The sequence below is a fragment of the Thalassophryne amazonica genome, chromosome 15, assembly GCF_902500255.1.
Source record: "Thalassophryne amazonica chromosome 15, fThaAma1.1, whole genome shotgun sequence".
NCBI classification, from domain to species: domain Eukaryota; kingdom Metazoa; phylum Chordata; class Actinopteri; order Batrachoidiformes; family Batrachoididae; genus Thalassophryne; species Thalassophryne amazonica.
The window spans coordinates 5,542,293-5,568,903 of NC_047117.1; the positions used below are offsets into that span (position 1 = coordinate 5,542,293).

The 26,611-nt window shown below is 40.7% G+C and overlaps 1 protein-coding gene and 1 long non-coding RNA gene across 3 annotated transcripts in view; one reads left to right on the top strand and one right to left on the bottom strand.

Moving 5' to 3' along the window:
- Window positions 1-7,523, bottom strand: part of LOC117525979 — a 20,708-nt gene extending 13,185 nt beyond the window's left edge. Inside the window, exons 1-2 of the long non-coding RNA XR_004565179.1 lie at window positions 7,513-7,523; window positions 4,692-4,698 (exon numbers count right to left, since the gene is read on the bottom strand). This is a non-coding gene — a long non-coding RNA (uncharacterized LOC117525979). The remainder of the gene's footprint in view (window positions 1-4,691; window positions 4,699-7,512) is intronic.
- arhgap19 (Rho GTPase activating protein 19) lies at window positions 4,818-26,349 on the top strand. 2 transcript variants are annotated; one of them, XM_034187934.1, is made up of 12 exons: window positions 4,818-4,882; window positions 10,435-10,712; window positions 11,752-11,832; window positions 16,739-16,948; window positions 17,054-17,280; window positions 17,784-17,870; window positions 19,254-19,319; window positions 21,841-22,047; window positions 22,172-22,279; window positions 22,993-23,106; window positions 23,890-23,991; window positions 26,029-26,349. In XM_034187934.1, exons 1-12 carry the CDS (start codon window positions 4,839-4,841, stop codon window positions 26,086-26,088), a joined length of 1,584 nt encoding a protein of 527 aa, XP_034043825.1. In that variant the 5' UTR covers window positions 4,818-4,838; the 3' UTR covers window positions 26,089-26,349. The 2 variants fall into 2 exon arrangements, with proteins under 2 accessions (XP_034043825.1, XP_034043826.1); XM_034187935.1 differs by having other exon boundaries at window positions 26,032-26,349.
- Window positions 26,350-26,611: the final 262 nt, after the last annotated feature.

Below are 26,611 nucleotides of genomic sequence, written 5' to 3' on the forward strand. Positions count from 1 at the left end.
TTGATTGAAGGGAATTACAAACTAAGACAGTGTGGCTCCTCACTCAGCTTCTCAAGTGTTACAATCAGGGTATGATTTATCAAATAAAGATCACAGTGTGATCAGCAAATGACACAGTCACTGTACTCCACATCTTTACCCATAATCCAGAACACACAGGCATTGGACAGAGTTGGATCCCGATATAGCATCCCCGAAGGATGGCATAATTTACTGGGAAGAAGTCAGAGACGGACTCAAGTCTCACTCACATCACAGTATGATGATGATAGACTAGGAAGCCTAACGTGCCTTAGGTTCTCCTCATATAGTCCTGGAACCATTCTGGTAAGTCTCCTTTGGACTTTCTCGATTGCTGTTTCCTGCTTGGCTGTAAAAGGCGTCATACTTGGCTGGAATATTCCAGATGAGGAAAAAGTAATGATTTATACAATGTAATTTAAGTTTTTTATTTATTTATTTGCCAAATTTCTTCTTCAGTATCATCACATGGAGTTTTTCCTTACCGTTGTCACCTGTGTTCTCAGGGGGTTGGTAATGGTTAGATCTTACTGGTGTGAAGCACCTCAAGGCAGCTTTGTTGTGATTTGATGCTGTATAAATAAAATAAATTGAATTTAAATAACTGAAGAAGTCTCATCCTTAAACTTAAAAGGCTTAGAAAAAAGCCCAAATAAACACAGTTTGCTGTTTTAACTGTCTCTGCTATATGACAATCAAAAACAGGTTTAGTGTCTATTGACACGTCTTTTTCACAATCAGCTGGATCGAGCTCAGCGGGATAGGGGTTTGGGTGGTTTGGTAACCAAGGCCAATAAATAAATAAATAAATAAATAAAATCCACTGAATGCTGTTCCCGAACCCTCTATTCAGCAACAAGTGACTCAAATACATTGTACCAGCCTAACATGATTCAGCAAGGTGTAACAAGGGTGTTCATGTTTGTTAGCCACAGATATTTCAAATGTTTTCTATTACTTGTCATGATAATGTCACAGCATCACACTCAAGAGTGTACAGTACAAGTTCCAATAAATAAAAAACAGGTTACAATAATAATAATAATAATAATAATAATTCAATGTATTTAATTTATTTAAATTATATTGTACCAAATCACAACAAGGCGCTTCACACAAGCAAGGTCTAACCTTACCAACTCCTAGAGCAAGCACACAGGCAACAGTGGTGAGGAAAAACTCCCTCTGTCGATACTGAGGAAGGAACCTCAAGCAGACCAGACTCAGAGGTGTGACCCACTCCTTAGGCCATTAATGTTGCCAATAATGTTGCCATTACTGTTGCCAGTAATGCCAGTAATGTTATTGTTAGAATTCTAACTAGCCATTCTAATAATAATGACTTTATTCCAGACTCAAGAGTACATAGATACATGATATGTACATAGGTCCATATCTGGGCATTACAAAATCATACAGAGAAGTTTGCATGTAACATCTGTAACTAGTGGGTCCTAATCCTGGACCTGTATTTTAAGATGGTGTCAAGAATAGCACATATGATGGGATTCACAGACTTGTCTAAACTCTGCATGAACTGATACACCAAATTCCTGATCACAGCCTGACAACACTGTATATTAAAGACTGTGTACGTTCATATTTGGGAAATCCAATGAATAATTTAAAAATGTTATGATAGAACACATACAGTTTGTTTATAGATGATTTCTTGTAGTTCCACCAAAGTTGAGCTGTGTACATAGGAGAGCAGTATGAAACAAAACAAGGTTAATTTAACATCAAGATTACACATATGAAATTTGCATAGGATCATATTCCCTTGAGTATATAGCTGCCTGCATTGTCTGGCTATATCAAGGTCATTACTGATTATGTGTCCGAGGTATCTACATGAGTCATCTTCTTTCAGTACTTCACCGTTCAGTTTAAACACTGGCATTATAATGTATCTTTTCTCTGTGGTTGTATTTTGTAGTGAAATATGCACCAAAATGCAAGAAATGGCAGCTAAAAATTAAAAATGTTCTGAGGGGCATTCGCCCTATTAAGGTTTAAAATCCTGCAAAACTTTGAAGAGGTCGCCGTGCTGTGAGATCTCAGTGACATTAAGAACTGTATTGAGACACTGATCACGCTGCACTTTAACCGCTGTGTTGTGTGCTGGGGTGTTTGGCTGGCTTGGTTTCTGTTTCTCCCACCAGGTGGTATGCATTCGGGACTGAGTGGCTGAGCATTAGGACCTCACCCTGAACACCTGAGGCTTGTTTTCACATGCAGGTCATCAGGACTCACAGCTGTGGTGTATTCTGTCTTGATCAGCGATTGCTGCATTTAAACCTTGAATGCACAGTGTGTGATTGCCAGAGACTCGACCTTGTGAGCAGACGTGTGAGATCGACGTCAGGAGAACAATCTCACCATTACGGATGCAGAGTCCGCTCCAGGTTTGACGCCACAGTCTGTGAAGGAGGATTGGGTGAGGTCTCACGCTCTTCAGCACACTTCCTGAGGTAATTTGGTTTTGGTGACTTTTTATGAAGCAATGACAGTGGATTTGGTGTCCCTCACACCTTGTGTTATTGAGCTGTCACGTTATGCTAATTGTCTAATCAGCTTCTGCTGCAGTGGAGATTTGAACTGAGTTGTTCCGTGCCTGCAGGGTGAGAAGCTGATATATATTTAAGCCAGGAAGTGTTTGCTGATTGTGTGCACCTTTTGAGCTGTGTCTCTCTGGGTGGAGAGTGTTGGACTCACCTCATGTTTTCTTTCTTCAGACTCGGTTTGTCGCGGCCACCTGGGGGTGTTGGCGGGGTCCCTGGGTCCGAACTGCTGTGGCTCCGGACCGTTTGTGCTGCTGAGAGCGCGCCGTGTTTTCACCTCACCAGACCGCGGACATTTTTGGTTGTTTATCACTGCACTTATTATGATTATTAAATTCTGTTATCGTTTGAACCATGCTCTGCTTATTTCATGCTGGGTCCTGTCAAACGCTGGGTCGGTGCTCCGACCGCGTCCGACACATAACACGCTGCACACGGACAACACCATTAACATCACAACATAAAACTATTTTTATATTGTGCCTAAAACTCTTATGACTATATTCTCTGGGTTTATAGACGTTATTGCATTTGTTTTATGTAAACATGCGAGAATCACAGTCTGTCTCTCCGTTATTTTCAGTGGGAGCAGCTGTGAGCTACAATCGCTTCCTGATCATGTCATTCTGGGGGAAAGTGAAGTTTGCTCTTTAACGTCTTGATTATTGTCCTTTACAACCAGTGTTGGGGAAAGTAACTCTGGAAAGTTACTTCATTAGTTAATCTTTACAGTTACTTCTTACATTTACTTCATTAGCAGCTGCGGACACCTTGTCGGCAGCTGCTGAATGTAATTAATAAAGTTACTCATAATCTAATTTGGTTATATTTAAGATTTAGTACTCAGAAAAGAAACTATTAGTTACTTTTCTGATTGCTCAATCTTACGAGTAACCAAGTTAGATTACTCGTTACCTTATTAGTTGCAAGTTTTCTGCAGATTCTAATAAAGTAATTGCATAAAGCTGCTAATGAAGTAACTGCATAAAGCAACTAAAATAACTTGTCAAAGTTACTTTCCACAACACTGTTTGTCCTCTTTGTTCCAGACTAATATATATAATATGTCTGAAATTCAGTTTTAGTTTATTAAATTCCACGCAGATTAAATGTAGCAGACACGGATTATTTATTGTTTTCAGGGTATAATGCAGCAGTCTCTTATTAACGTGATGAAAAGCCAAAAAATACATTTTTGTAGTATAATCATTTACAACTGACATCATGAGGATTCTCTATGTTTTGACTGCAGCGACTCCCTGGCGCGCAAGAGATTATGGGATATCTCAATATGCTAGAGGTGGGCAATACCGGGAATTTTAGTATTGATCCGATAAATACAGGCCCAGTATCGTCAATATCGATACCGATACTTTTTGATATTTAAGCTTCATGGATCCAAAAGACCTAGGATAGAATTTCACCAAACATTGTACATGACAACAAAATACTTTATCACAGTCAACATTTTTGTTTAAAAAATATCACTCAACACTGAGGTAGAGGACTGACTCGAGGAGAGCGCTGAGTGGGCGGGCCAGGCTGAGCCTACCTTCATGGCTGTTGGCTGGCGCCGCTGAGCCACGTGGTGCAACAACAAAAGACCAGAGGATGGAGGATGCGCTGCTCCGTGTTGTGTGACGCAGCGGTACTCTTACAGAGAGTAGACTTTGATGAATCTTCGTGCACAGCAGTCAGTGCGTGTTGGAGAGAAAAAAAGCTTGAGTATCGATCTTTTTACACAAGGATCGTTCAATATCAATACCAGCATTGGTATATTAGGATCAATCCGCCCACCTCTAATGAATGCCCCCAGATACCCCTAGGGAAGCACAACATATCCACCCACCCCTTTACAAAATCCTGGATCTGCCCCTGCTTAACTCCAAGCCCACTGAGCTACCAGCTCAAAAATATTTTATAATCTGTGATTTCTAAACATTATTTGCCACAAATAACTGCTTTCAAGCACTTTCAAGTGTTGCTGTAAAATTCGACACTGAAAACTGTCATCATTGGATATGTCAAACACATCCCGCTGCTGTTCTGCTGTCTAAAAACATCATAATCTTAAAGAATGATCCCCTCAGGCGGTAACCGGTCAACCCCACTGCTTCATAGAGTAAACCAGCCAATTCAAACCGACCAATCACACTGAGACGCACGGAAATCAGTTCCGCTTTGTCACGCCCATGTTTGACAACGTACCAATGGTAGGTAAGGTAGGCGGGGCCTGAAGGATTCAAACCGAACATGGCCGCGGAGAACGATGTCGATGAAAACATAGAAAGTAAAAGGTAAGAAGAACTTGATATCGGTAGATATACGTTTGTACAGTTAACTACGTTAATGGAGAAGTAGCAGAACTCAAGCAAATTAAGGTGTGATATTGTAAACTTTGTGTTAAGTGACGTGGCTGTCACCGTGTAAATTCGCTTAGCTAAAGCTAGCTCAGAACACAGCATATTTTAGATGTTTTACTTTGAGAGTAACAGAAATAAAAATAAAATCGATGATTTTTTTTGTACTAGTATTGATGGGCAATTGGAGTATTTGGATTGGAATTAATTAGCTACACCTAGTGTGTGTGTGTGTGTGTGTGTGTATATATATATATATATATATATATATATATATATATACACACACACTCAACAAAATATAAACGCAACACTTTTGGTTTTGCTCCCATTTTGTATGAGATGAACTCAAAGATCTAAAACTTTTTCCACATACACAATATCACCATTTCCCTCAAATATTGTTCACAAACCAGTCTAAATCTGTGATAGTGAGCACTTCTCCTTTGCTGAGATAATCCATCCTACCTCACAGGTGTGCCATATCAAGATGCTGATTAGACACCATGATTAGTGCACAGGTGTGCCTTAGACTGCCCACAATAAAAGGCCACTCTGAAATGTGCAGTTTTGTTTTATTGGGGGGGATACCAGTCAGTATCTGGTGTGACCACCATTTGCCTCATGCAGTGCAACACATCTCCTTCGCATAGAGTTGATCAGGTTGTCAATTGTGGCCTGTGGAATGTTGGTCCACTCCTCTTCAATGGCTGTGCGAAGTTGCTGGATATTGGCAGGAACTGGTACACGCTGTCGTATACGCCGGTCCAGAGCATCCCAAACATGCTCAATGGGTGACATGTCCGGTGAGTATGCCGGCCATGCAAGAACTGGGACATTTTCAGCTTCCAAGAATTGTGTACAGATCCTTGCAACATGGGGCCGTGCATTATCCTGCTGCAACATGAGATGATGTTCTTGGATGTATGGATACAACAATGGGCCTCAGGATCTCGTCACGGTATCTCTGTGCATTCAAAATGCCAGACGCCTGCCCATACCATAACCCCACCGCCACCATGGGCCACTCGATCCACAACATTGACATCAGAAAACCGCTCACTCACACGAAGCCACACACGCTGTCTGCCATCTGCCCTGGACAGTGTGAACCGGGATTCATCCGTGAAGAGAACACCTCTCCAACGTGCCAAACGCCAGCGAATGTGAGCATTTGTCCACTCAAGTCGGTTATGACGACGAACTAGAGTCAGGTCGAGACCCCAATGAGGACGACGAGCATGCAGATGAGCTTCCCTGAGACGGTTTCTGACAGTTTGTGCAGAAATTCTTTGGTTATGCAAACCGATTGTTTCAGCAGCTGTCCGAGTGGCTGGTCTCAGACGATCTTGGAGGTGAACATGCTGGATGTGGAGGTCCTGGGCTGGTGTGGTTACACGTGGTCTGCGGTTGTGAGGCTGGTTGGATGTACTGCCAAATTCTCTGAAACGCCTTTGGAGACGGCTTATGGTAGAGAAATGAACATTCAATACACGAGCAACAGCTCTGGTTGACATTCCTGCTGTCAGCATGCCAATTGCACGCTCCCTCAAATCTTGCGACATCTGTGGCATTGTGCTATGTGATAAAACTGCACCTTTCAGAGTGGCCTTTTATTGTGGGCAGTCTAAGGCACACCTGTGCACTAATCATGGTGTCTAATCAGCATCTTGGTATGGCACACCTGTGAGGTGGGATGGATTATCTCAGCAAAGGAGAAGTGCTCACTATCACAGATTTAGACTGGTTTGTGAACAATATTTGAGGGAAATGGTGATATTGTGTATGTGGAAAAAGTTTTAGATCTTTGAGTTCATCTCATACAAAATGGGAGCAAAACCGAAAGTGTTGCGTTTATATTTTTGTTGAGTGCACATTAAACTTGTGCCAAATCATCTGCTGTGGCGACCCCGACTGAAAACCAGAGAGCAGCCTTAGGGACTTACTATCGGGTCAGTCACAATCAAGGTGTCTTAAGGTGTGTCACCTTAAGACAAAAATCAAAGTGTTTTTCTTTGAATTGTGACTCATTATGAAGACCAGTGTCTAGTGCAATATAATCCCAAGTTTTATTAATGTATATCTAGCCAATTGTTTTTTGTTTTTTTTTTGGTGACAATATTAAGACGAAGAGGCAAAGTCACATTTTGACCATCACAGACTCTACAATAGAAAGGATATCCTTAATATAAGTCATTTATTTTACTATTTACTTAAAAAAAATTGGTATGTTTTGGTTATAAGGCTTAACAAACTGTATTCTTCAATATAGATAGAGCACTTCATCATGGATACTCATAGAATCATGTAATATTTTAAAACTGTATGTCACGGACTCTACGTGTGTAGAGTCCGTGACACTGTGCTACCTATATCCTTCATCATAACAGGTATAAGACCTAATTATTTATTCCATTCAACTTATATCCTCTAATTATCCTAACATAGGACAATGAAACTACCTAAGTTACATTCACCATGCTATTATTACCTACGCCAAGGAGGTTATGTTTTCGGTTGAGTTTGTTTGTTTGTTTGTCAGCAGGATAACTCAAAAAGTTTTGAACGGATTTTGATGAAATTTTGTGGAGTGGTTGGAAATGACAAGAGGAACAAGTGATTAAATATTAGTGGTGCTCCGGATCCAGGAATTTTTTAAAGGATTCTTCACCATTGCAGGATAGAGGGAATTTTGACATTCTAGTTTCTAACTCCACAAAAACAAGGCAGAAAGGCTTGAAAAAATTAGGGTGTAACATAGTCAAATGTTCTATCAAACAACAAAATTTGGTGATAATCGGATCCGGATTCCGGATCTGGTGATCCAGAATGTGCAAAAAAAAAAATATATATAGGGAAAATAGAAAATGTGTCAGTGTGAGGTGACAAATGAAGCTAGAGATGCACAACTAACACCAAATTGTAGCTGAATCTGTACTGATTCAGTAAGGTGTCATCAGATTTGATGTAGCTTCAAATGTTATGGAGCTAGAGCCAGAAGAAAACTGCCATTACTGAAAATCGTTTTTATACAATAACTTTTCAACTAATAAAGACATAAAAGTGATTCCAAGTTCTAGTGGTATGTTTTCATGGTCAAGGATGTCAAATATAAAGGAAAGAAAAGTGTATGTATCATAGTTTTGGTTGTAACACTGAATTGTTGAAAAGATCACTGTGCCAAGGAGGGAATCTCTTTAGGGTCAGTGACCCTATGGCCTTGTTTAGAGAAGTGTTTCATAAATGTTAAAAAATTCATATATTTGCAGTTTAGTTGAATAATAAATTGAATTTTGTCATTTGTTTTTGTCTATAAGCACATGCAATATCAATATCAGTGCTCAGATGACAGTAGCTTCTGGGAAAGGTGCAAGTTGCAATAAACTGTGATGCCAGGTGCTAAGGATACATGCTATCCAGTCACAGCAGATTAAACTTTTTTTACTACTGAGCAAACATCATTATTAGACTTTTTTAGGTTCAATGATTCCATGTCGTGTAGATGTTATGGCGTCAGTGATCCCATGGCCTTGGCGGAGGTTTGCACTCTCTGAGTGTTTCTAGTTTTTAAATATAGGTATGTCACGGACTCTACAGGATTTTCTGAACATCTGAGACCATGTAGTGTGATCATCACCAAAAACAAAATATTGCTCTGGCCGCATTAAATCTTTTTATTTTTTTAGACACCCTTGAGACTTCAAATAACATTATTTAAAGACCAAAGGACGACTTTTTATTGTTTTCATTCAGCATTTCCATTCAATATTGTCTTGAAAATGAAATTTTACAATGGTGTAACTCATTTCTGTGAAACTATGTAGCTGTCTCTCGGATCACCTGAAATTGATGACATTTTCTGAAAATAGAAAACAGATATTTGTTTATATCATAGAAAAACATTTACATAAAAGACTACCACACCTTTATTGTTATACAATAAAACATGCTGCATCAATTTTAAAGTGACACAGAATAACGCCTAATTTCATTTAAAAATGCACCACGTTTCTGTTCATAACTTAAAATAAATAAATATTAGGATTAATCAAACCATTTTTTCAGCAACATGAAGTTTTTTTTCTTATTCAGATGCTGAAAGCAAAAGTACATCTTCATGACATAAGATTTAGTGTTTCTGATATGATAACATCTATATTTTGTATCTATAGCCCTGATTGTGACCGACCCATATATATATATATATATATATATATATATATATATATATATATACCTACCACACACATTTTACAGAAGTGTCACAAGAGAAACCCATTGCCTCAGTTTATTTGAGTCCAAGATGACTTTGACTCATGTTCTGTTCTAAACTCATCAGTGTGCAAAGCAAACCAAAGCAGCAGCTCTTATTTAATGAGATGGGACAAGATAATTAATGTTCCCCTTGAGAAAAAATAGAAAACTTATTGTTTGGGTGCCATTTTTTTGTCAAACCTTTAATCATACAGTACAATATACAGTGTACTTATGGTTGTTTAATGCAGCTGATGATTGTCTTTATTATTGACTGTGTTGAGAGAAAAGAGGTAAAAATAAAAGGAATTGTTCATCTCCAGAAACATCCTCATGCAGAAATTTGATTAACTGTCAATGAAAACTTTCTGTGGTGTTTATAATGCCAGAAAATTTTGACATTTTTTTTAATCTCATTCTTTGATTGAATAAAGGTAACATAATAATAGTTCTATTACTAGGATTTTTTTTATTTATTTTTTTTTTTATACAAATGGAGCCTTTATTCACTGGCATAGTAAGCGCCTGGACAGCATTCACTGACTGTGTGTGTCTGTGAGCAATGAGTAAGCCATCGCTCACTCACTGCTTATTCCTCTTATGCTGTTTCATAAAGATAGTTGATCATTTTTTATTAAAAATAGATATCATGAACGTTATCACTAGTTGCAGTTGTGGTTGAAAGTGGAATCTGAAACATTCAGTGAATATACTCAAGGCATTTTTCAGAAATATGCTGTCTGAATTTCTCATGTGTTTGTCTGATAATGTGAGAGTTAAACCAGTAAACAAGAATAAAGTCTTTTATGTTGCAGTGACCATATTTTCTCTGTCATGGGTATCTGTTACATCACACTGTATCAGTTAAAACTGAAGTACTGAAAACATGTTTTTATTTAATTGTAATTTTCCCTGTTGAGTCTGTCTGCAGTGACATTACAGAGCAATTTCAACCAAACCTGGTGGTTAAATGAACTGCTGCCTTGCAAAATGTGTAAGGTAAAAGTCAAATAAGTCATCAATTCAAATGCATTGACCATGTCTCAGGATTATCTGAAGATTTCCACTCTACTGGAACAAACAAATGTGTCAGACCTCTGCCATCGTGTCAGAAAATTAGGTGCACTGGTTATTTAAGATAAAACCATGAATTTACTTATATGCCAGTCTATAAGTGGAAATCTTTTCATAACCTTACAGAGTAACTTCTTGTCCTATCTGTTTGCACCCTTCAGAGGACAAGTGAACAGTATGGTGATCGATCGTGAGGACTCACCTACGGGATCTCATCTTGGTCGACCACCTATCATCTTTAATCCGGATTTTTTTGTGGAGAAACTTCGCCACGACAATCCAGATGTTTTTCTCGAACTGGTGTTGAGTAATGTGACTCGTCTTATCGATCTTCCCGGGACAGAATTTGCCCAACTCCTTGGAGAAGAAAGCCCCAAAACTCCAACAGGTGGAATTGGTGGAGGATTCTTTCGTTCCCTTAACTTCCTCAAACGCAAAGGTCAGAAGTGGATTAAATGACTACCATTACCAGTAATGCTTGTGTACACTGATATTTGCAAAATTTTGGAAAATCATCTAGCTTGGAGAACATCGGGTCCACATACTTGACAAGAAAGTAGATCATCAGTGTTATGGCCTAGTTAAAAAAATAATGAAGCCTAACTGCTGATTTGCATTGCATTTGTCATGAACAAGCCATTGTTTTATTTAGCACCATCCAGATTTATCTGAGTTGCCTATAGTCTCTTTGACAGGTACTGAAAATTTCATGGAAAAATTCCACACGGTTCCAGAGATATGCACAAAATTTACTCAAAAAATAGCACTTTTTTTCATCAATTTTGTGTGACATTGATATTTAGCATTATCGTTTAAAGTTGAATGTTAAAAAAATAACCTTGTATTTTGTCAATTTGTTTTGTTTGTTTGTGCTTCATACTAACCTCAGTAATACCTTTTTGTAAAGGTAGAAATGTCATTTCCTAGAAAAAAACATCATGTTTCTAAAGCAAGGTAAAACTGTCGCAAGCGTAACGCTGAGAATAAGTCCTTGATTTATTTGTGTTAAAACCTTAGCTATATCTCCTACTCTGCTTCAGTAGAATAATTATATTACTTGTTCAATAATACCAGGAACTAACGGACAGAATTTCTTTGTTTTAGGCTTCTGCAGACTAAAGAAGATACCTCCAACTGTCGTCGCCAGCATTACGCTCTAGCACATTATAGTATATATGCACTGATAATTTCTAGCAATGACTGAACCGAGACCAATAGAAATATTGAAACTTTGATATATAACCATACCTAAAATGATAACATTTCACACATACACACAAAAAAAACACTTTTAAATTTTGATGGTTATGTCACACTTTGGCTTCATTATTTTTGAACTAGGCCTTATATTTATTTAGTTTCTGAGCATACACAGGGAAATTACTTCTTTTTTTTTAAGATTCTTATCAAATAATTTTTAAATTTGATCAAACAGATTTGTTCTCTTAAATTTGAATGTTTGCTATTATTCACTGCAGATAAAGGTGCTGTGTTTGGGAGCTCGCTGTCAGAGAGCTGCATCACTCTGATCTACCAGCTCATCGTCTACCTCAGCAAGAGTGAGTTTAAATAAATGTTTAATTGTAGTAGTGTTAGTCATAGTGGCAATAGTTTTTTGTTTTTGTTTTTTTTCTTCATCCTGTTTTCTGCCAGTTTGTGTCAGTTTAAAACACCAGCTGGTGTTTTAAGGATCACTATGAGGGTCACGAGAGCATTGACACCCATCAATATGTGATGGAACATTCAAAGCTCACCTGTGCTACAATCCTCTTGCACATCTTCTGGAGATGCAACAAGATCAGCATCTGGCATTTAAAATAAATAACAGGAGAAGTGGGTGTGGCAAAAATCTATTATATCAGGTCTACAAATGTGTTGGTACTGCCTGTTGGTGATTCCACCACATCATAGAACCACCCGGAGTTCAGAGTGGCGAACACCTTGAAAAAAAATCTATTGTTCATCTCTGTCTGACAAAAGTAGCTGTCCAGTTGTTACTGTCATAGCCAGGTGTCATGTGGGCATCACCTTTACCTTGTTCAGTTGCAGACATTCTCAGCAACAAGATGACTGTGTGCTGGATTGAGTTCATGCAAACGCGCCAAGTTATCTCATCTGATGTGACATTCTCCAGGGAGGTCATGTACCAGAGATGTCAAATCAGTCTTAGTGTCTTGATCTTCATCCAGTAAATTTGCAAGGTTAGACATTCCGTATGCTCACTCAGCCTCTCAAATGCTTAAACAAGTGGGCACAACTTAGAAAAAACTAGAGCATCATCATTAACTTATATGTCAGTGAACTGTTCCACAACAGTAAGGCTGAGTCTCAATTCTACCCCTTGGCCCTTCCCCTTATCCCTTCCTCTCCGTTTTGTGCGGGCACGAGAGACAGAGGGGTGTCTCAATTCTCTTGTTGGAGCTAGGCGGAGGGCTACAAACTCCTCCAAATGGAGTGAATCTGGATGCACACTCCGTTTGGAGGGTAGGAGGAGCGTACCGCTGTCTCTGGAAAAAACAAACATGGTGCCGAAAGAACCGCAAAAATGAAGCGGCTTTCATTACAGTTTACGCTGTTTAGAAAGTTATAACTTGCCAAAAAACTTTACAGGCAGTTGTCTATGACAGCATGTATGCTACTGGATGCATGTTGCATATATTGTCGTTCTGAAGAATATCGTAACTTCGCTCGTGTGCTGAGGCGTTACAGTGCATATACACACGAACGCTACGATAAGACACTTTTACGAGGTCTATTAGAAAAGAAACCAACAGTTTTATTTTTTTAAAAACTATATGGATTTGATTCATGTTTTTACGTCAGCCAAGCTTGAACCTTCGTGCGCATGCGTGAGTTTTTCCACGCCTTTCGGTGACGTCATTCGCCTGTGAGCACGCCTTGTGGGAGGAGTGGTCCAGCCCCCTCGTCGGATTTTCATTGTCTGAGAAGTTGCTGAGAGACTGGCGCTGTGCTTCATCAAAATTTTTTCAAAAACTGTGAGGCACATCCGAGTGGACACCATTCGAGAAATTCAACTGGTTTTCGGTGAAAATTTTAACGGCTGATGAGAGATTTTGGATTGTTTCTATCGCTGTAAGGACTTCCCACGGAGCAGGACGTCGCGCAGCGCTCCGAGGCGACGTTGTCATCCTGTTTCAAGCTGAAAACCTCCAAATTTAAGCCTCTGTTGACCCAGGACGTGAGAGAACAGAGAACTTTCAGAAGAGGTCGGAATCAGCAGTTTATCCGGACATTCCACTGTTAAAGGAGATTTTTTTTAATGAAAGACGTGCGGACGGATTGGCACCTCGGTGTTGATAACCATTTGTAAAATCCAGGCGGCGTTTGATGGCTTTCAGTTGAGTGAGTATCTGAGAAATTGTTTAACAGCAGGGCATGTTCCAACTTGTCCTTAAGGCTTCCAACGGAGGTGTTTTTCCTGTGGCGGGCGCGCTGCGCCGGCTGCAAGCCGACACGCCAATCCGTCCGCACGTCTTTCATTAAAAAAGTCTCCTTTAACAGTGGAATGTATGGATAAACTGCTGATTCCGACCTCTTCTGAAAGTTCTCTGTTCTCTCACGTCCTGGGTCAACAGAGGCTTAAATTTGGAGGTTTACAGCGATAGAAACAATCCAAAATCTCTCATCAGCCGTTAAAATTTTCACCGAAAACCAGCTAAATTTCTCGAATGGTGTCCACTCGGATGTGCCTCACAGTTTTTGAAAACATTTTGAAGCACAGCGCCAGTCTCTCAGCAACTTCTCAGACAATGAAAATCTGACGAGGGGGCTGATTAGACACCATGATTAGTGCACAGGTGTGCCTTAGACTGCCCACAATAAAAGGCCACTCTGAAAGGTGCAGTTTTATCACACAGCACAATGCCACAGATGTCGCAAGATTTGAGGGAGCGTGCAGTTGGCATGCTGACAGCAGGAATGTCAACCAGAGCTGTTGCTCATGTATTGAATGTTCATTTCTCTACCATAAGCCGTCTCCAAAGGCATTTCAGAGAATTTGGCAGTACATCCAACCAGCCTCACAACCGCAGACCACGTGTAACCACACCAGCCCAGGACCTCCACATCCAGCATGTTCACCTCCAAGATCGTCTGAGACCAGCCACTCGGACAGCTGCTGAAACAATCGGTTTGCATAACCAAAGAATTTCTGCACAAACTGTGATAAACCGTCTCAGGGAAGCTCATCTGCATGCTCGTCATCCTCATCGGGGTCTCAACCTGACTCCAGTTCGTTGTTGTAACCGACTTGAGTGGGCAAATGCTCACATTCGCTGGCGTTTGGCACGTTGGAGAGGTGTTCTCTTCACGGATGAATCCCGGTTCACACTGTTCAGGGCAGATGGCAGACAGCGTGTGGCGTCGTGTGGGTGAGCGGTTTTCTGATGTCAGTGTTGTGGATCGAGTGGCCCATGGTGGCGGTGGGGTTATGGTATGGGCAGGCGTCTGTTATGGACGAAGAACACAGGTGCATTTTATTGATGGCATTTTGAATGCACAGAGATACCGTGACAAGATCCTGAGGCTCCAAGAACATCACCTCATGTTGCAGCAGGATAATGCACGGCCCCATGTTGCAAGGATCTGTACACAATTCTTGGAAGCTGAAAATGTCCCAGTTCTTACATGGCCGGCATACTCACTGGACATGTCACCCATTGAGCATGTTTGGGATGCTCTGGACCGGCGTATACCAGTTCCTGCCAATATCCAGCAACTTCGCACAGCCATTGAAGAGGAGTGGACCAACATTCCACAGGCCACAATTGACAACCTGATCAACTCTATGCGAAGGAGATGTGTTGCACTGCATGAGGCAAATGGTGGACACACCAGATACTGACTGGTATTCCCCCCCCCCCAATAAAACAAAACTGCACCTTTCAGAGTGGCCTTTTATTGTGGACAGTCTAAGGCACACCTGTGCACTAATCATGGTGTCTAATCAGCATCTTGATATGGCACACCTGTGAGGTGGGATGGATTATCTCAGCAAAGGAGAAGTGCTCACTATCACAGATTTAGACTGGTTTGTGAACAATATTTGAGGGAAATGGTGATATTGTGTATGTGGAAAAAGTTTTAGATCTTTGAGTTCATCTCATTCAAAATGGGAGCAAAACCAAAAGTGTTGCGTTTACATTTTTGTTGAGTGTATGTTCATAAATCTTTGGATAATATCAACCCCTGCTGTTGGATTTCAAGGTCTGTAACGTGTGCCTACTTTGTAAACAAACAGGAGCCCTGAACACACTCGTCTCCTAATAAGAAAATGAGAAGTTTCATCAATGGGAACGAGTTGGAAAATATATATACAGACACATGTATATGTAACACATAACCTGATGTCCTAATAGACTGATATTATTTGTCAAGGAAATTTCTAAAGGAAATAGGGCTGGAGGCAAAAAATGGGAGAAATTGACAAATATAAGGTTAACAGAACTAGATGCAGCCCATAACATACAAACAGATGCTGGTCATATAATTAGAATATCATGAAAAAGTTCATTTATTTCAGTCATTCCATTCAAGAAGTGAAACTTGTATACATTCATTGCACACACTGATATATTTCAAGTGTTTATTTAGTTTAATTACTAATCAATCAATCAATTAATGATTAATTGAGCAATACTAATTATTAATATTATTGATTAATTATTATTAGTATTAACATTAATTACTAATTAATTAATTATTAATACTATTAATTATTCTTATTATAAATTACAAATTAATTACATTAATTAACATGACATGATTGTGATGCGTCAAAGAAATCTGTGACTTCTTCTATTTCTTTGCATTTACACAGAAAGACGAGAAAATAAAGAGCAAACAGGCTACTGCAACAAGCTGCATTTTGGTTGCCATGTTACCAGTGAAGATGGCAGTTTGACACGGGCAGGGTTTTTTTTTTTTTTTTTTTTTTTCCTTCTAAGGCGGAGGAGTGTCTCAATTCATAGGGCTAGAGGCATACCCCTTCGCCTTACCCCTTGTTTTAAAGGGGTAGGGCCAAGGGGAAGGGGTACAAAAGAGAATTGAAATTGGGGTAAAAGTACCCAAGTCACTGGACTCCACAATACCAAGTCCATGATGCAATGATCAGAGTAGGAGCCAGAACACCTCGCTGATGAACTCCAGAGTTTGCTTTGCTCAGCACTCGCAGTACCTGCCAGGTCAGATTATATCAGGCAACTTATTGGGGAACCTGTGAGTTCTAAAAAGTTCCACACAGCAGAGTGATCAACAAGTATGAAGATCAACATACTGTGTGCTGCACAGAATCCCTGTATGAAGTCATGTTTGTGTTTACTGTGTACTCCAGGAGTTAAGATATGATTGACTTATTGAGCGTGAAATCCAATAATGCAGAATGATAACCTTTTGGTTTTGTTTTTATTGTTAGTTGTTGATCTCTTAATGCTCTTGTACACACAGATCTGCATGTGGAGGGTCTGTTTCGCGTGCCGGGGAACAGTGTTCGGCAGCAGGCCCTGAGGGAGCTGCTCAGCAGCGGTGCTGATGTAGACCTGGGATCTGGAGACTTTCATCCCCACGATGTAGCCACATTACTTAAGACTTTTCTGGGAGAGCTACCTGAGCCGCTGCTCACTCACAGACACTTCCACGCACACCTGAAGATCACTGGTAAGAATGCAAAAGCATGCTTCATTTATTATTTTTTGAAATGTAAAGCACTCCTTTTTTCTATAATCTAACTTTGATTTGATAAATCTGTTCTACGTCTCCCAGACATGACTGTTCTTGACGAGCACGGTAACAAGACTGCAGTACCGAATAAGGAACGTCAGATCGAGGCCCTGCAGCTTCTCCTCCTGATGCTCCCTCAGGCCAACCGCACGCTCCTCAAACTGTTGCTCGACCTGCTCTACCACACCGCCAAGCAACAGGACAAAAACAAGATGTCTGCCTACAACCTGGCCCTCATGTTTGCCCCACACGTCCTCTGGCCCAGGAATGTAAGAGTTATACCTCATGTAAAAAGCTTACATTTTGTGTGGAATTGATTGGGACTGTTGTTCTGTATGAAGGAGTATGATGCTGCAACTACCAACATTACAATTAGGCCTGAATGCTTATTTGACAAACTGTGAAATTTTATACCATACATTTGTAAAAAGGACAATCCAGTCAAAACTGTGGAGATCTATTTGTTATAAGTAATATTACATAACATGGATAAAATTGGGATACATTTTCCAACACCATTTAGTCACTACTTCACAGGCAGTACAGACAATTTTGAAAAATAACTAGGAAAGGCTGCCACTGCAAACAAAGATACTTTGGATCCTCTCAAGGTATATTTAATTTTTTCACATCTTTTAACCACTCACAATATGGTGGTGATGAGGGAGATTTCCAGGGCAGCAGAATCCTTCAGCAACCTTGCGGTCTTGATTTTAAAATTTGAAAATGAATGTGAAATAATTCTCTAACCTTTCTGCTCTTCTTTTTTTAGATGACTGCTGGGGATCTGAAAGACAATCTGAAGAAGCTAAACAACAGCATGGCCTTCCTCATCAGATATTCACAGAAAATCTTCAGGGTGCTTACTGACAACACACACACACACTGGCAGATGAGAAAACGGTGGTTCTTGTCAGTATGTTTGTTTGACATAAGTATCTGTACACAAATGCATGACTCTGTAGTCTCTTGCTGATTGATAATTGATTGTAGCAGGTTGGGCTCTATGTGGTTTGAATTTCCCAACTTTGATCGGGGCTCTGGAAAATTATTCTAATTTTTGACTTCAAAATTGTCATTCTGAGAGTACAGTACATGGTGATAATTTGAGGAAGATGGTGTTGCTTTTAAATATACCCACAATCACTAATCTGTCATACTTTTTTAATTGAAAAAAAAAATTCATATCTTCATGAGCAAAAGATTTGTTTTTCAACTCACCAGTGGGTGAAGAACGTGAAAACATCTTGCAACTCTGAAGGAGACACCACCACATAAAAGCCTCACGGGGGCCCTGTTACTAAATTTTCCGGTTCTTATCAATTCCCAAATTGGACAGGTGAGGGCAAATAATTTTTAGATAATAAATGTCTTTATTCCTTAATGGAATATCTGCATACTCACAAATTAAAATGTTTGCCGTTTACTGGCGTTTAATAACAGCATCCAATAAAAATGTGATCTCTATACATGCATAAAGGTGCTAGACATAATTTAGTGCTGCTAGTTGTTACACCAATCTCTCAGACCAAAATACCAACTTCCATTTTGCAGCTTGAAGGACTGCACGTCAGCTAAACGCCAGCTCTCAGGTGATTGTAGTCTCACTGTGTTGTTGCTCAGAGGCCTTTTTTAGCCTCGGAATGGGGATTCTTAGGGGGAGGAATGTCTGGAAAGTCACTGGTTTCCACAATTTTGAATGTACAGTGTTACTGTCACTCATTACTACAGAAATTTCACAGGACAAGACTCTCATGCGCTAAACATACACACGTGAGCAATCTGGCCATTGTAAAGAGGAACAGAAAAGCTCTGTTTACAACACACAGAAAGGGAGTGTTGCTGTATTCTCTGCATAGAACACTATTATGCCACTGCATTTTGCTGTAGAAAGTAGTTGTTGGCTGCTATATTAATGTTTAATATGCCATTTATTACACCTTTTAAAAAAACTAATAATTCTGAAGCTGAATCTACAGTACTTAATTAACTGCAGTTTTTCAGACAATATCTTAGTGTTCTGCTGTCAAACGGATACATGATTTTGTTTTGCTTACTTGTCAAGAAGGACGTCATGTTGGGTTCAGTCATGGGCGCAGCGGTTGCGAGTGGGTGTATGTATGATATCTATGTTTTTGTGGGTGACTTATGGAGCTGTACACCCCCCACTCACAGCTGCTCTAGACTGTAGACAGAACCTTCTGTTTTGTGTGTTAGTGACATGGTGCTTTGTGTTGTTCAGGCTCCAGTCTATTTGCGGGAATATGCCAGACTGCACTTTACTGGGACCAAGAGTCTGGAGACAAAGGTCAGTGTGCTGAATTCACCTCATTTTGCTAAAATGGCTTGATTGTTTCTGAAACTTCCATGTGGGCTCACCACCTGCATGGAGTCTGTAGAGGGTCTGGTGCGCTGTTCTGTTCAGTGGACAGGGGCAAATTTCCACATGGACTGACATATGGTTATGGCAATTAACTCTGGGAATGTGGAACATTACCTCTGTGGTGGGGAATGAGCCCGAGTTTATGCGGGAGGTTGGACGATACCAGCTAGAAATAGTTGGGCTCACCTCCACGCACAGCATGGGCTCTGGAACCATACTCCTGGAGATGTTCTGGACTCTCTGTTATTCTGGAGTTGTCCAGGGTGAGAGGCACTGGATGTGTGTGGGGATACTCGCATGTCCCTGGCTGAGTGCCGTTATTTTGGAATTTTCTCTGGGGTAGGAGAGGGTTGCCTCTATGCGACACAAAATCGCAGAGAGGAATTTGACTTTTTGTGCATATGCACTGAACAGCCGTTCAGACTATCTAGCCTTCCTGGAGACTCTGAGTGGGATCCTGGAAAAGGTTCCTGCTGGAGACTCCTTCGTTCTACTGGGGGACTTTAGTGCTCATGTGGGCAACAATGGAGGAACCTGGAGGGGAGTGATTGGGAGGAGCGGCCCCCTTGATCTGAATCCAAGTGGTGTTTTGTTGTTGGACGTTTGTGCTAGTCATGGATTGTCCATAACAAATTTTAACCTTTATTCAACCAGGTTAGTCCCGTTGACATTGAGAGCTCTTTTTAAAGGGAGACCTGGACAATTGTTCAAGCACAAGGGTACACGTGGTACCAGAACACCCTAGGTCAAAGGTCGATGACTGATTTTGTAAGCATGTCATCAGACCTGCGACTGTGTGTCTTTGACACTCAGGTGAAGAGAGGGGCGGGGGCTGTCAACTGATCACCACCTGCTGATGAGTAGGATTGGATGGTGGGATAAGCGACCTGGAAGACCTAAACATGTTGTGAGGGTTTTCTGGGAACGTTTCGTGGAAGAGCCTGCCCGGATCACTTTCAACTCCCAACTCCTTCCAGGGAGACATGGAGACAGAGTGGTCCACGCTCAAGGCCCCATTGCTGAGGTGGCTGCTTTGAGCTGTGGCCAGAAGGTGGCCGGTGCTTGTTGTGGCGGCAACCCAAGAACCTGCTGGTGGACTTCAGTGGTAAGGGAAGCCATCAGGCTGAAGAAGTGGACGAGATTCGTCCTGAGTTGCTGAAGTCTCTGGATGTTGTTGGGCTTTCATGGCCAAAACGCTTATTCAACATTGCATGGAAGTTGGGGACAGTACCCCTCTGGATTGGCAAACTGAGGTGATGGTCCTCATCTTTTAAATAGGGGGCGGGAGAGTGTGTTCTGATTATAGAGGAATCGTACTTCTCAGCCTCCCTGGGAAAGTCTATGCCAGGGTACTAGAGAGGAGACTTAGACCGTTAGTCGAACCTCATATTCAGGAGGACCAATGCGGGTTTCGTCTTGGTTGTTAACGGTGGACCAGTTCTTTACCCTCACAAGGATATTGGAGGGGTCTTGGGAGTATGACCAACCAGTCCACATGTGTTTTGCGGACTTGGAAAAGGCGTATGACCGGATCCCTCTGTGTATCCTGCAGGCGGTGCTGTAGCAGTATGGGGTACCGGATTTGCTGCAACATGCGATCCGGTCTCTATATAACCAAAGTAGGAGCTGTGTCTGCATTCTCAGCATTACATCAGACCTGTTTGCGTTGGACTCCACCAGGGCTGCCCCTTGCCACCAATCCTATTTACGATGTTCATGGACAGGATTTCAGGGTGCAGTCAGAGACTAGATGGTGTCCAGTTTGGTGACCTCACAGTTGCATCTTTGCTTTTTGCAGATGATGTGGTTCTGTTTGCTTCATCAGGCAGTGACCTCCGATACGCACTGAGCACGCTTGAGGCAGAGTGTGAAGCAACTAGAGAATTAGACCATGATCCTCTGTTGGAAAACGGTGGATTGTCCCCTCTGGCCTAGGGGAAAGTTACTGCCCCAAGTGGAGGAGTTGAAGTATCTCAGGGTCTGGTCACGAGTGGGGGTAAATTGGAGTGGGAAATCGATAGACGGATTGGGGCGGCATCTGATATTTTACGGACACTGTACTGGACTGTCATGGTGAAGAAGGAGCTGAGCCAGAAGGCAAGGCTCTCAATTTACCAATCAGCTTGCTTTCCAATTTTCACCTGTGGTCCTGAGCTTTGGGTAATGACTGAAACAATAAGATCCAGGATACAAGCTGCAGAAATGAGATTCCTCCGTCAGGTATCAGAACTTGGCAGAGCATAGGGAAGTGTGGGGGGAGCTGCTTGCAGTGCTGCCACCGTGGTCCAGACTTGGCTAAGTGGCTGAAAATAAATGCGTGTTTCTGAAAGCTGAAATGAATGTTTGAGGCAAAGAAAGTCAGCAGAGACAACTTTATTGTGCAGAATGTTTAAGTTATTTGAGGACTTGTTTCAGTCTCAGTACATAGTGAGTGTAATTTTTCCAGGATGATCTGGAGCTGCTGGTGGTAAATAGTTCTCCGACTAAGCGGATTGCATTGCCGCTAAAGAGGACTGCTGTATTGGGCCCTGGATTTCCGGAGCAGTACCAGTCACCTTCTCAACAGTACACCGAGGAAGCCCTAAAGGAGCTCTTCAGGCACGTCCACCACAACATGCCCGACTCTGCCAAGAAGAAGAAACTGATCCGACAGGTTCGCTTCAGCTCTTTGTGCCATGTTGACTTGCTACTTGACCTAAAAAGATAAATACTGTGTTGTGGTTCAAAGACTGTGTCCTGAGTGTTTGAACATTTTGATTTTTCTTTCACACTTGTAGTTAGTAAAGCAGGTGCCCTCAGGAACCCCGCCTGAAAACTACCTTGAGAAATCTCCAGTCCCCAGCAAGAAACACCCACGTTCACGCTCTTTTGGTGGCTTCATTAAGGTACGAATTTCCAAAATGTAATTCTGTGAAATCACATTGGGAATAAGAGGAGAAATGTGGGAAATTAGTCTGGTATAGTTTTGTCTTGATGGTTACATTGGAGAGGAGGGGACCACCACTGGCAAATTCCTCTGTTCTTTGAAGTTCCACCTTTTTGGTGGAATAGAAGACTTTCATTCCACTAACTTTTCTGCTCACTTGCCAGTAATCAGACGCCAGTCATTCATGTGATATTTCAATTGTGAGCTTGATTACTTCAGTTGTACCGGCCCGATTGTGACTGTATATTTTGTAAAAATCTCGTGAGTGTAATAACTTATTTTTAAACGCTCCAGTTGTCACCAAAGTTGGTGTATGTGTTAGTCATGGTGACCTGAAATAGCCTCATGATTTTGAGGTCAAAAAGTCAAAGGTAGAAATCACTAAACGATATTTGTTAAGTGTGACTTGTCAATGGTAAGGTTCTTGTTCATCCAGGGTTCCGCTGGTTAGGGAGGTGCACTTGTTATTTTGAAATTGCCAACATGTCACTATGTGACATCATACTTTTTGCTGCTCTTCAACTTGTTTATTGATTCTTTGTCTCACACAGATGAAAAGGATTTTACTGTGAAATTTGTCCCCATCCAACAGACATAACCCTTACTTTCATGACCCAAGCTTCTCTTTTTATTTATTTATTTATTTATTTTTATCTTCATTGTTTGAAACAGCGCAAAGCACGTGGTGAACAGCTGTCTGTAGAGAGACGGGTCAGACACATCTCTCCAGACGCCGTTATCACAGCAGCAAGGACACATGGGAAAGAGAACGTCATCATGCAGCAGGTGACCTTATTTATTTTGTTATTCTTGGTGTCTGCGGCGTGTAGCTGGTAGTTTCACTGTGGCTTTTGCAGAAGTGACCGACTCAAGCAGAAAAGAAGACTTGCAGATGTTTAAAGAATTCTGAACACCAAATATATATGTGTTTTCTGTTTTTATTTTGTTACTGTTCAACTGCATCAAAATAACTGGAACGTTAAGCTCGAGGTACTTCGGATCAGGTGTTTCTTTGCTCTTCCTGTTGCTTTCTCACTCATTTTGAGCTCCGCTGTATAACCCTCAGAGTGTGTGTGTGTGTGTGTGTGTGTGTGTGTGTGTGTGTGTGTGTGTGTGTGTGTGTGTGTGTGTGTGTGCTTAATCACAAACTAGAGACATCAACTAAAAAAAATAAAAAATAAAAATCAAATGTCATTGTAGCACTGCTGGCTAAATTTAGTAGATAAATTAAAATAGGCTTTGAAAATTATTCTAATTTGTTTTGTATGTTCAGCCTTTGTTTTGGTAACTTTAAAGCCAAGGTGCACCAGACAAAAAAAAAAAAAAAATGTAGCTGCAGTGCTAATAGGTCAATTAAATGCTGATCCATCAACTAGTCAGCTGCATTTTTTTCTTCTCCTTTCTTCTCCCAGTTTTATGTTGTTTTGCCTCACTGTTTCTTAAGATGATGGAAGCAAGACTTCAACACTATGATGCAATGATGAAATATTCTTAATGAACTTTTTTGCTTTTGCTCCTTTTCCCACCAATAAGATAACTGAAGCTTTGTGTGTTTGTACATATGTGCAGGTCAACAGTCCATTAAATGGACCAGTTTTGGGGAAGGCCGGCCTGGTTGTAAAAAACACAGACTGGAATTTCAATCAAAACAAGCCTTTGAAGGTCTCCAAGGTAACGTGAGATTTGACAGTGGATTACTGAAGAGCTGGTGTTGAATTGTTACACTACTTGTTGTTGTTGTTTTTTAAAGGTACGTCTGACATTAATGGCACATTAATCAAACTTCTCTCCAACTTTGAATGCTGTGTCTCCGATTTTTTTTTTTTTTTTTTACCTTTTTCATAAACATGTAAAAAAGAATCAGAGATGTCTGAACTGTAGTTATACTTCCTAACTGTTACACTACAGAATTCAGCGACAATGACTTCAGTGCAGTTACCATAGCTACTCTTTGGAAAAAATGTTTTTAATTTAGTGTCAAGTTAAGCAAATGTATATTCAGAGCTTCACTTTTTCCACATGTTATTCCAAAATCTATGAACTTAATTTTTTTTCCCCTCAAAATTTTACACTGAATGAAAAGTTGGTTTTTGTTGTTGTTGTTTGTTTTTTGAGATTTTAGCAAATTTTACACACACATATATAAATGCAAAACAAAAATCACGTGTACATTAGTATTCACAGCCTTTGCCATGAAGCACAAAATTGAGCTCAGGTGCCTCCTGTTTCCACTGATCATCCTTGAGATGCTTCTACAACTTAATTGGAGTCCACCTGTGGTAAATTCATTTGATTGAACATGATTTGGAAAGACACACACCTGTCCACATATAAGGTCCCACAGATGGCAGTCGGAGCACAAACCAAGCATGAAGTCAAAGGAATTGTCTGTAGACCTCTGAGACTGGATTGTCTCAAGGCACAAATCTGGGGAAGGGGACAGAAACATTTCTGCTGCTTTCAAGGTCCCAATATGCACAGTGGCCTCCATCATCTGTAAATGGAAGAAGTTTGGATCCACCAGGACTCTTCCTAGAGCTGGCCGCCCGTCAAAACTGAGCGATCGGGGGGAAAGGGCCTTAGTCAGGGAGGTGACCAAGAACCCGATGGTCACTCTTTCAGAGCTCCAGCATTCCTCTGTGGAGAGAGAAGAACCTTCAAGAAGAACAACCATCTCTGCAGCAATCCACCAATCAGACATGTATGGTAGAGTGGCCAGATGGAAGCCACTCCTTAGAAAAAGGCACATGGCAGCCCACCTGGAGTTTGACAAAAGGCACCTGAAGGACTCTCAGACCATGAGAAACAAAAATCTCTGGTCTGATAAGACAAAGACTGAACTCTTTGGTGTCATGTTTGGAGGAAACCAGGCAGCATCACTACAGTGAAGCATGGTGGTGGCAGCATCATGCTGTGGGGATGTTTTTCAGCAGTAGGAACTGGGAGACTAGTCAGGATTGAGGGAAAGATGAATGCAGCAATGTACAGAGACATCCTGCATGAAAACCTGCTCCAGAGTGCTCTTGACCTCAGACTGGGGCGACGGTTCATCTTTCAGCAGGACAGTGACCTTAAACACACAGCCAAGATATCAAAGGAGTGGCTTCAGGACAACTCTGTGAATGTCCTTGAGTGGCCCTGCCAGAGCCCAGACCTGAATCTGATCGAACATCTCTGGAGAGATCTGAAAATGGCTGTGCACTGACGCTCCACATCCAACCTGATGGAGCTTGAGAGGTGCTGCAAAGAGGAATGGACCAAACTGCCCAAAGATAGGTGCACCAAGCTTGTGGCATCATATTCAAGAAGACTTGAGGCTGTAATTGCTGCCAAAGGTGCATCAACAAAGTATTGAGCAAAGGGTGTGAATACTTACATGTGATTTCTTAGTTTTTTGTTGTTTTTTTTTAAGAAATTTGCAAAAAAAAAAACAGTTCATAATGTCATTATGGGGTGTTGAGTAAAATTCTGAGGGGAAAAAAATTAATTCCATTTTGGAATAAGGCTGTAACATAAAATGTGGAAAAAGTGAAGTACAGTGAACACTTTCTGGATTCACTGTACTTAGTATTACACGGTCAGATATCAACATCAGCCGACTCAAGGATATTATAGGATGCTTTCATTATTTACATGACACTGTCAAAACTGTTTTCTGTCCTAACTGGGGGGAAAAAAAACATTTTTTTTTTTCTATTTGCTTTTCAGAAGGACTTGTCCTCTGTACCCAGGATGCCTTTCTCTCCTACTCAGGAGATCTCTGTATAGAACTCGACTCCACCACGTCTTGGACAGGCTTCGGGCAGTATTATTAATATACTTTTTCTCGTATGTATGATCATCGTGTTTTCACCATATTCTGTTTAAGTGTTAGGATTGTAGCAGCTTTTGCCTGAGTCACGACGTCCAAACCAAAGTGAAGATCTCCGATTTCAGCTTTTATTTAGCTACTTAATAAAAGCTTTCACTAAATTAGGAGCATCTAATTTGGATGAAATTTGTATCATTCAAAACACACTTTAATCAGTATGTGATATTTTGATGATGCTTAAAAACACAGTAAATGCTGCTGTTTATTTTTTTTTAATCTTTTAATTCCTACCTCTTTCAGTCATTTAACACATTTGAATTTCTTTTGTTTTAACTTGACAGAATCTAGTTTTACCACATCTTTGAACAACAGAAAACTAGTTGCTGTTGAACACAATTTACAGACTTTATCAAAAAATAAATAACTAAATACATGTTAAAAAATTAAAATCAACAGTAACTGCAATAATGTAGAATTATG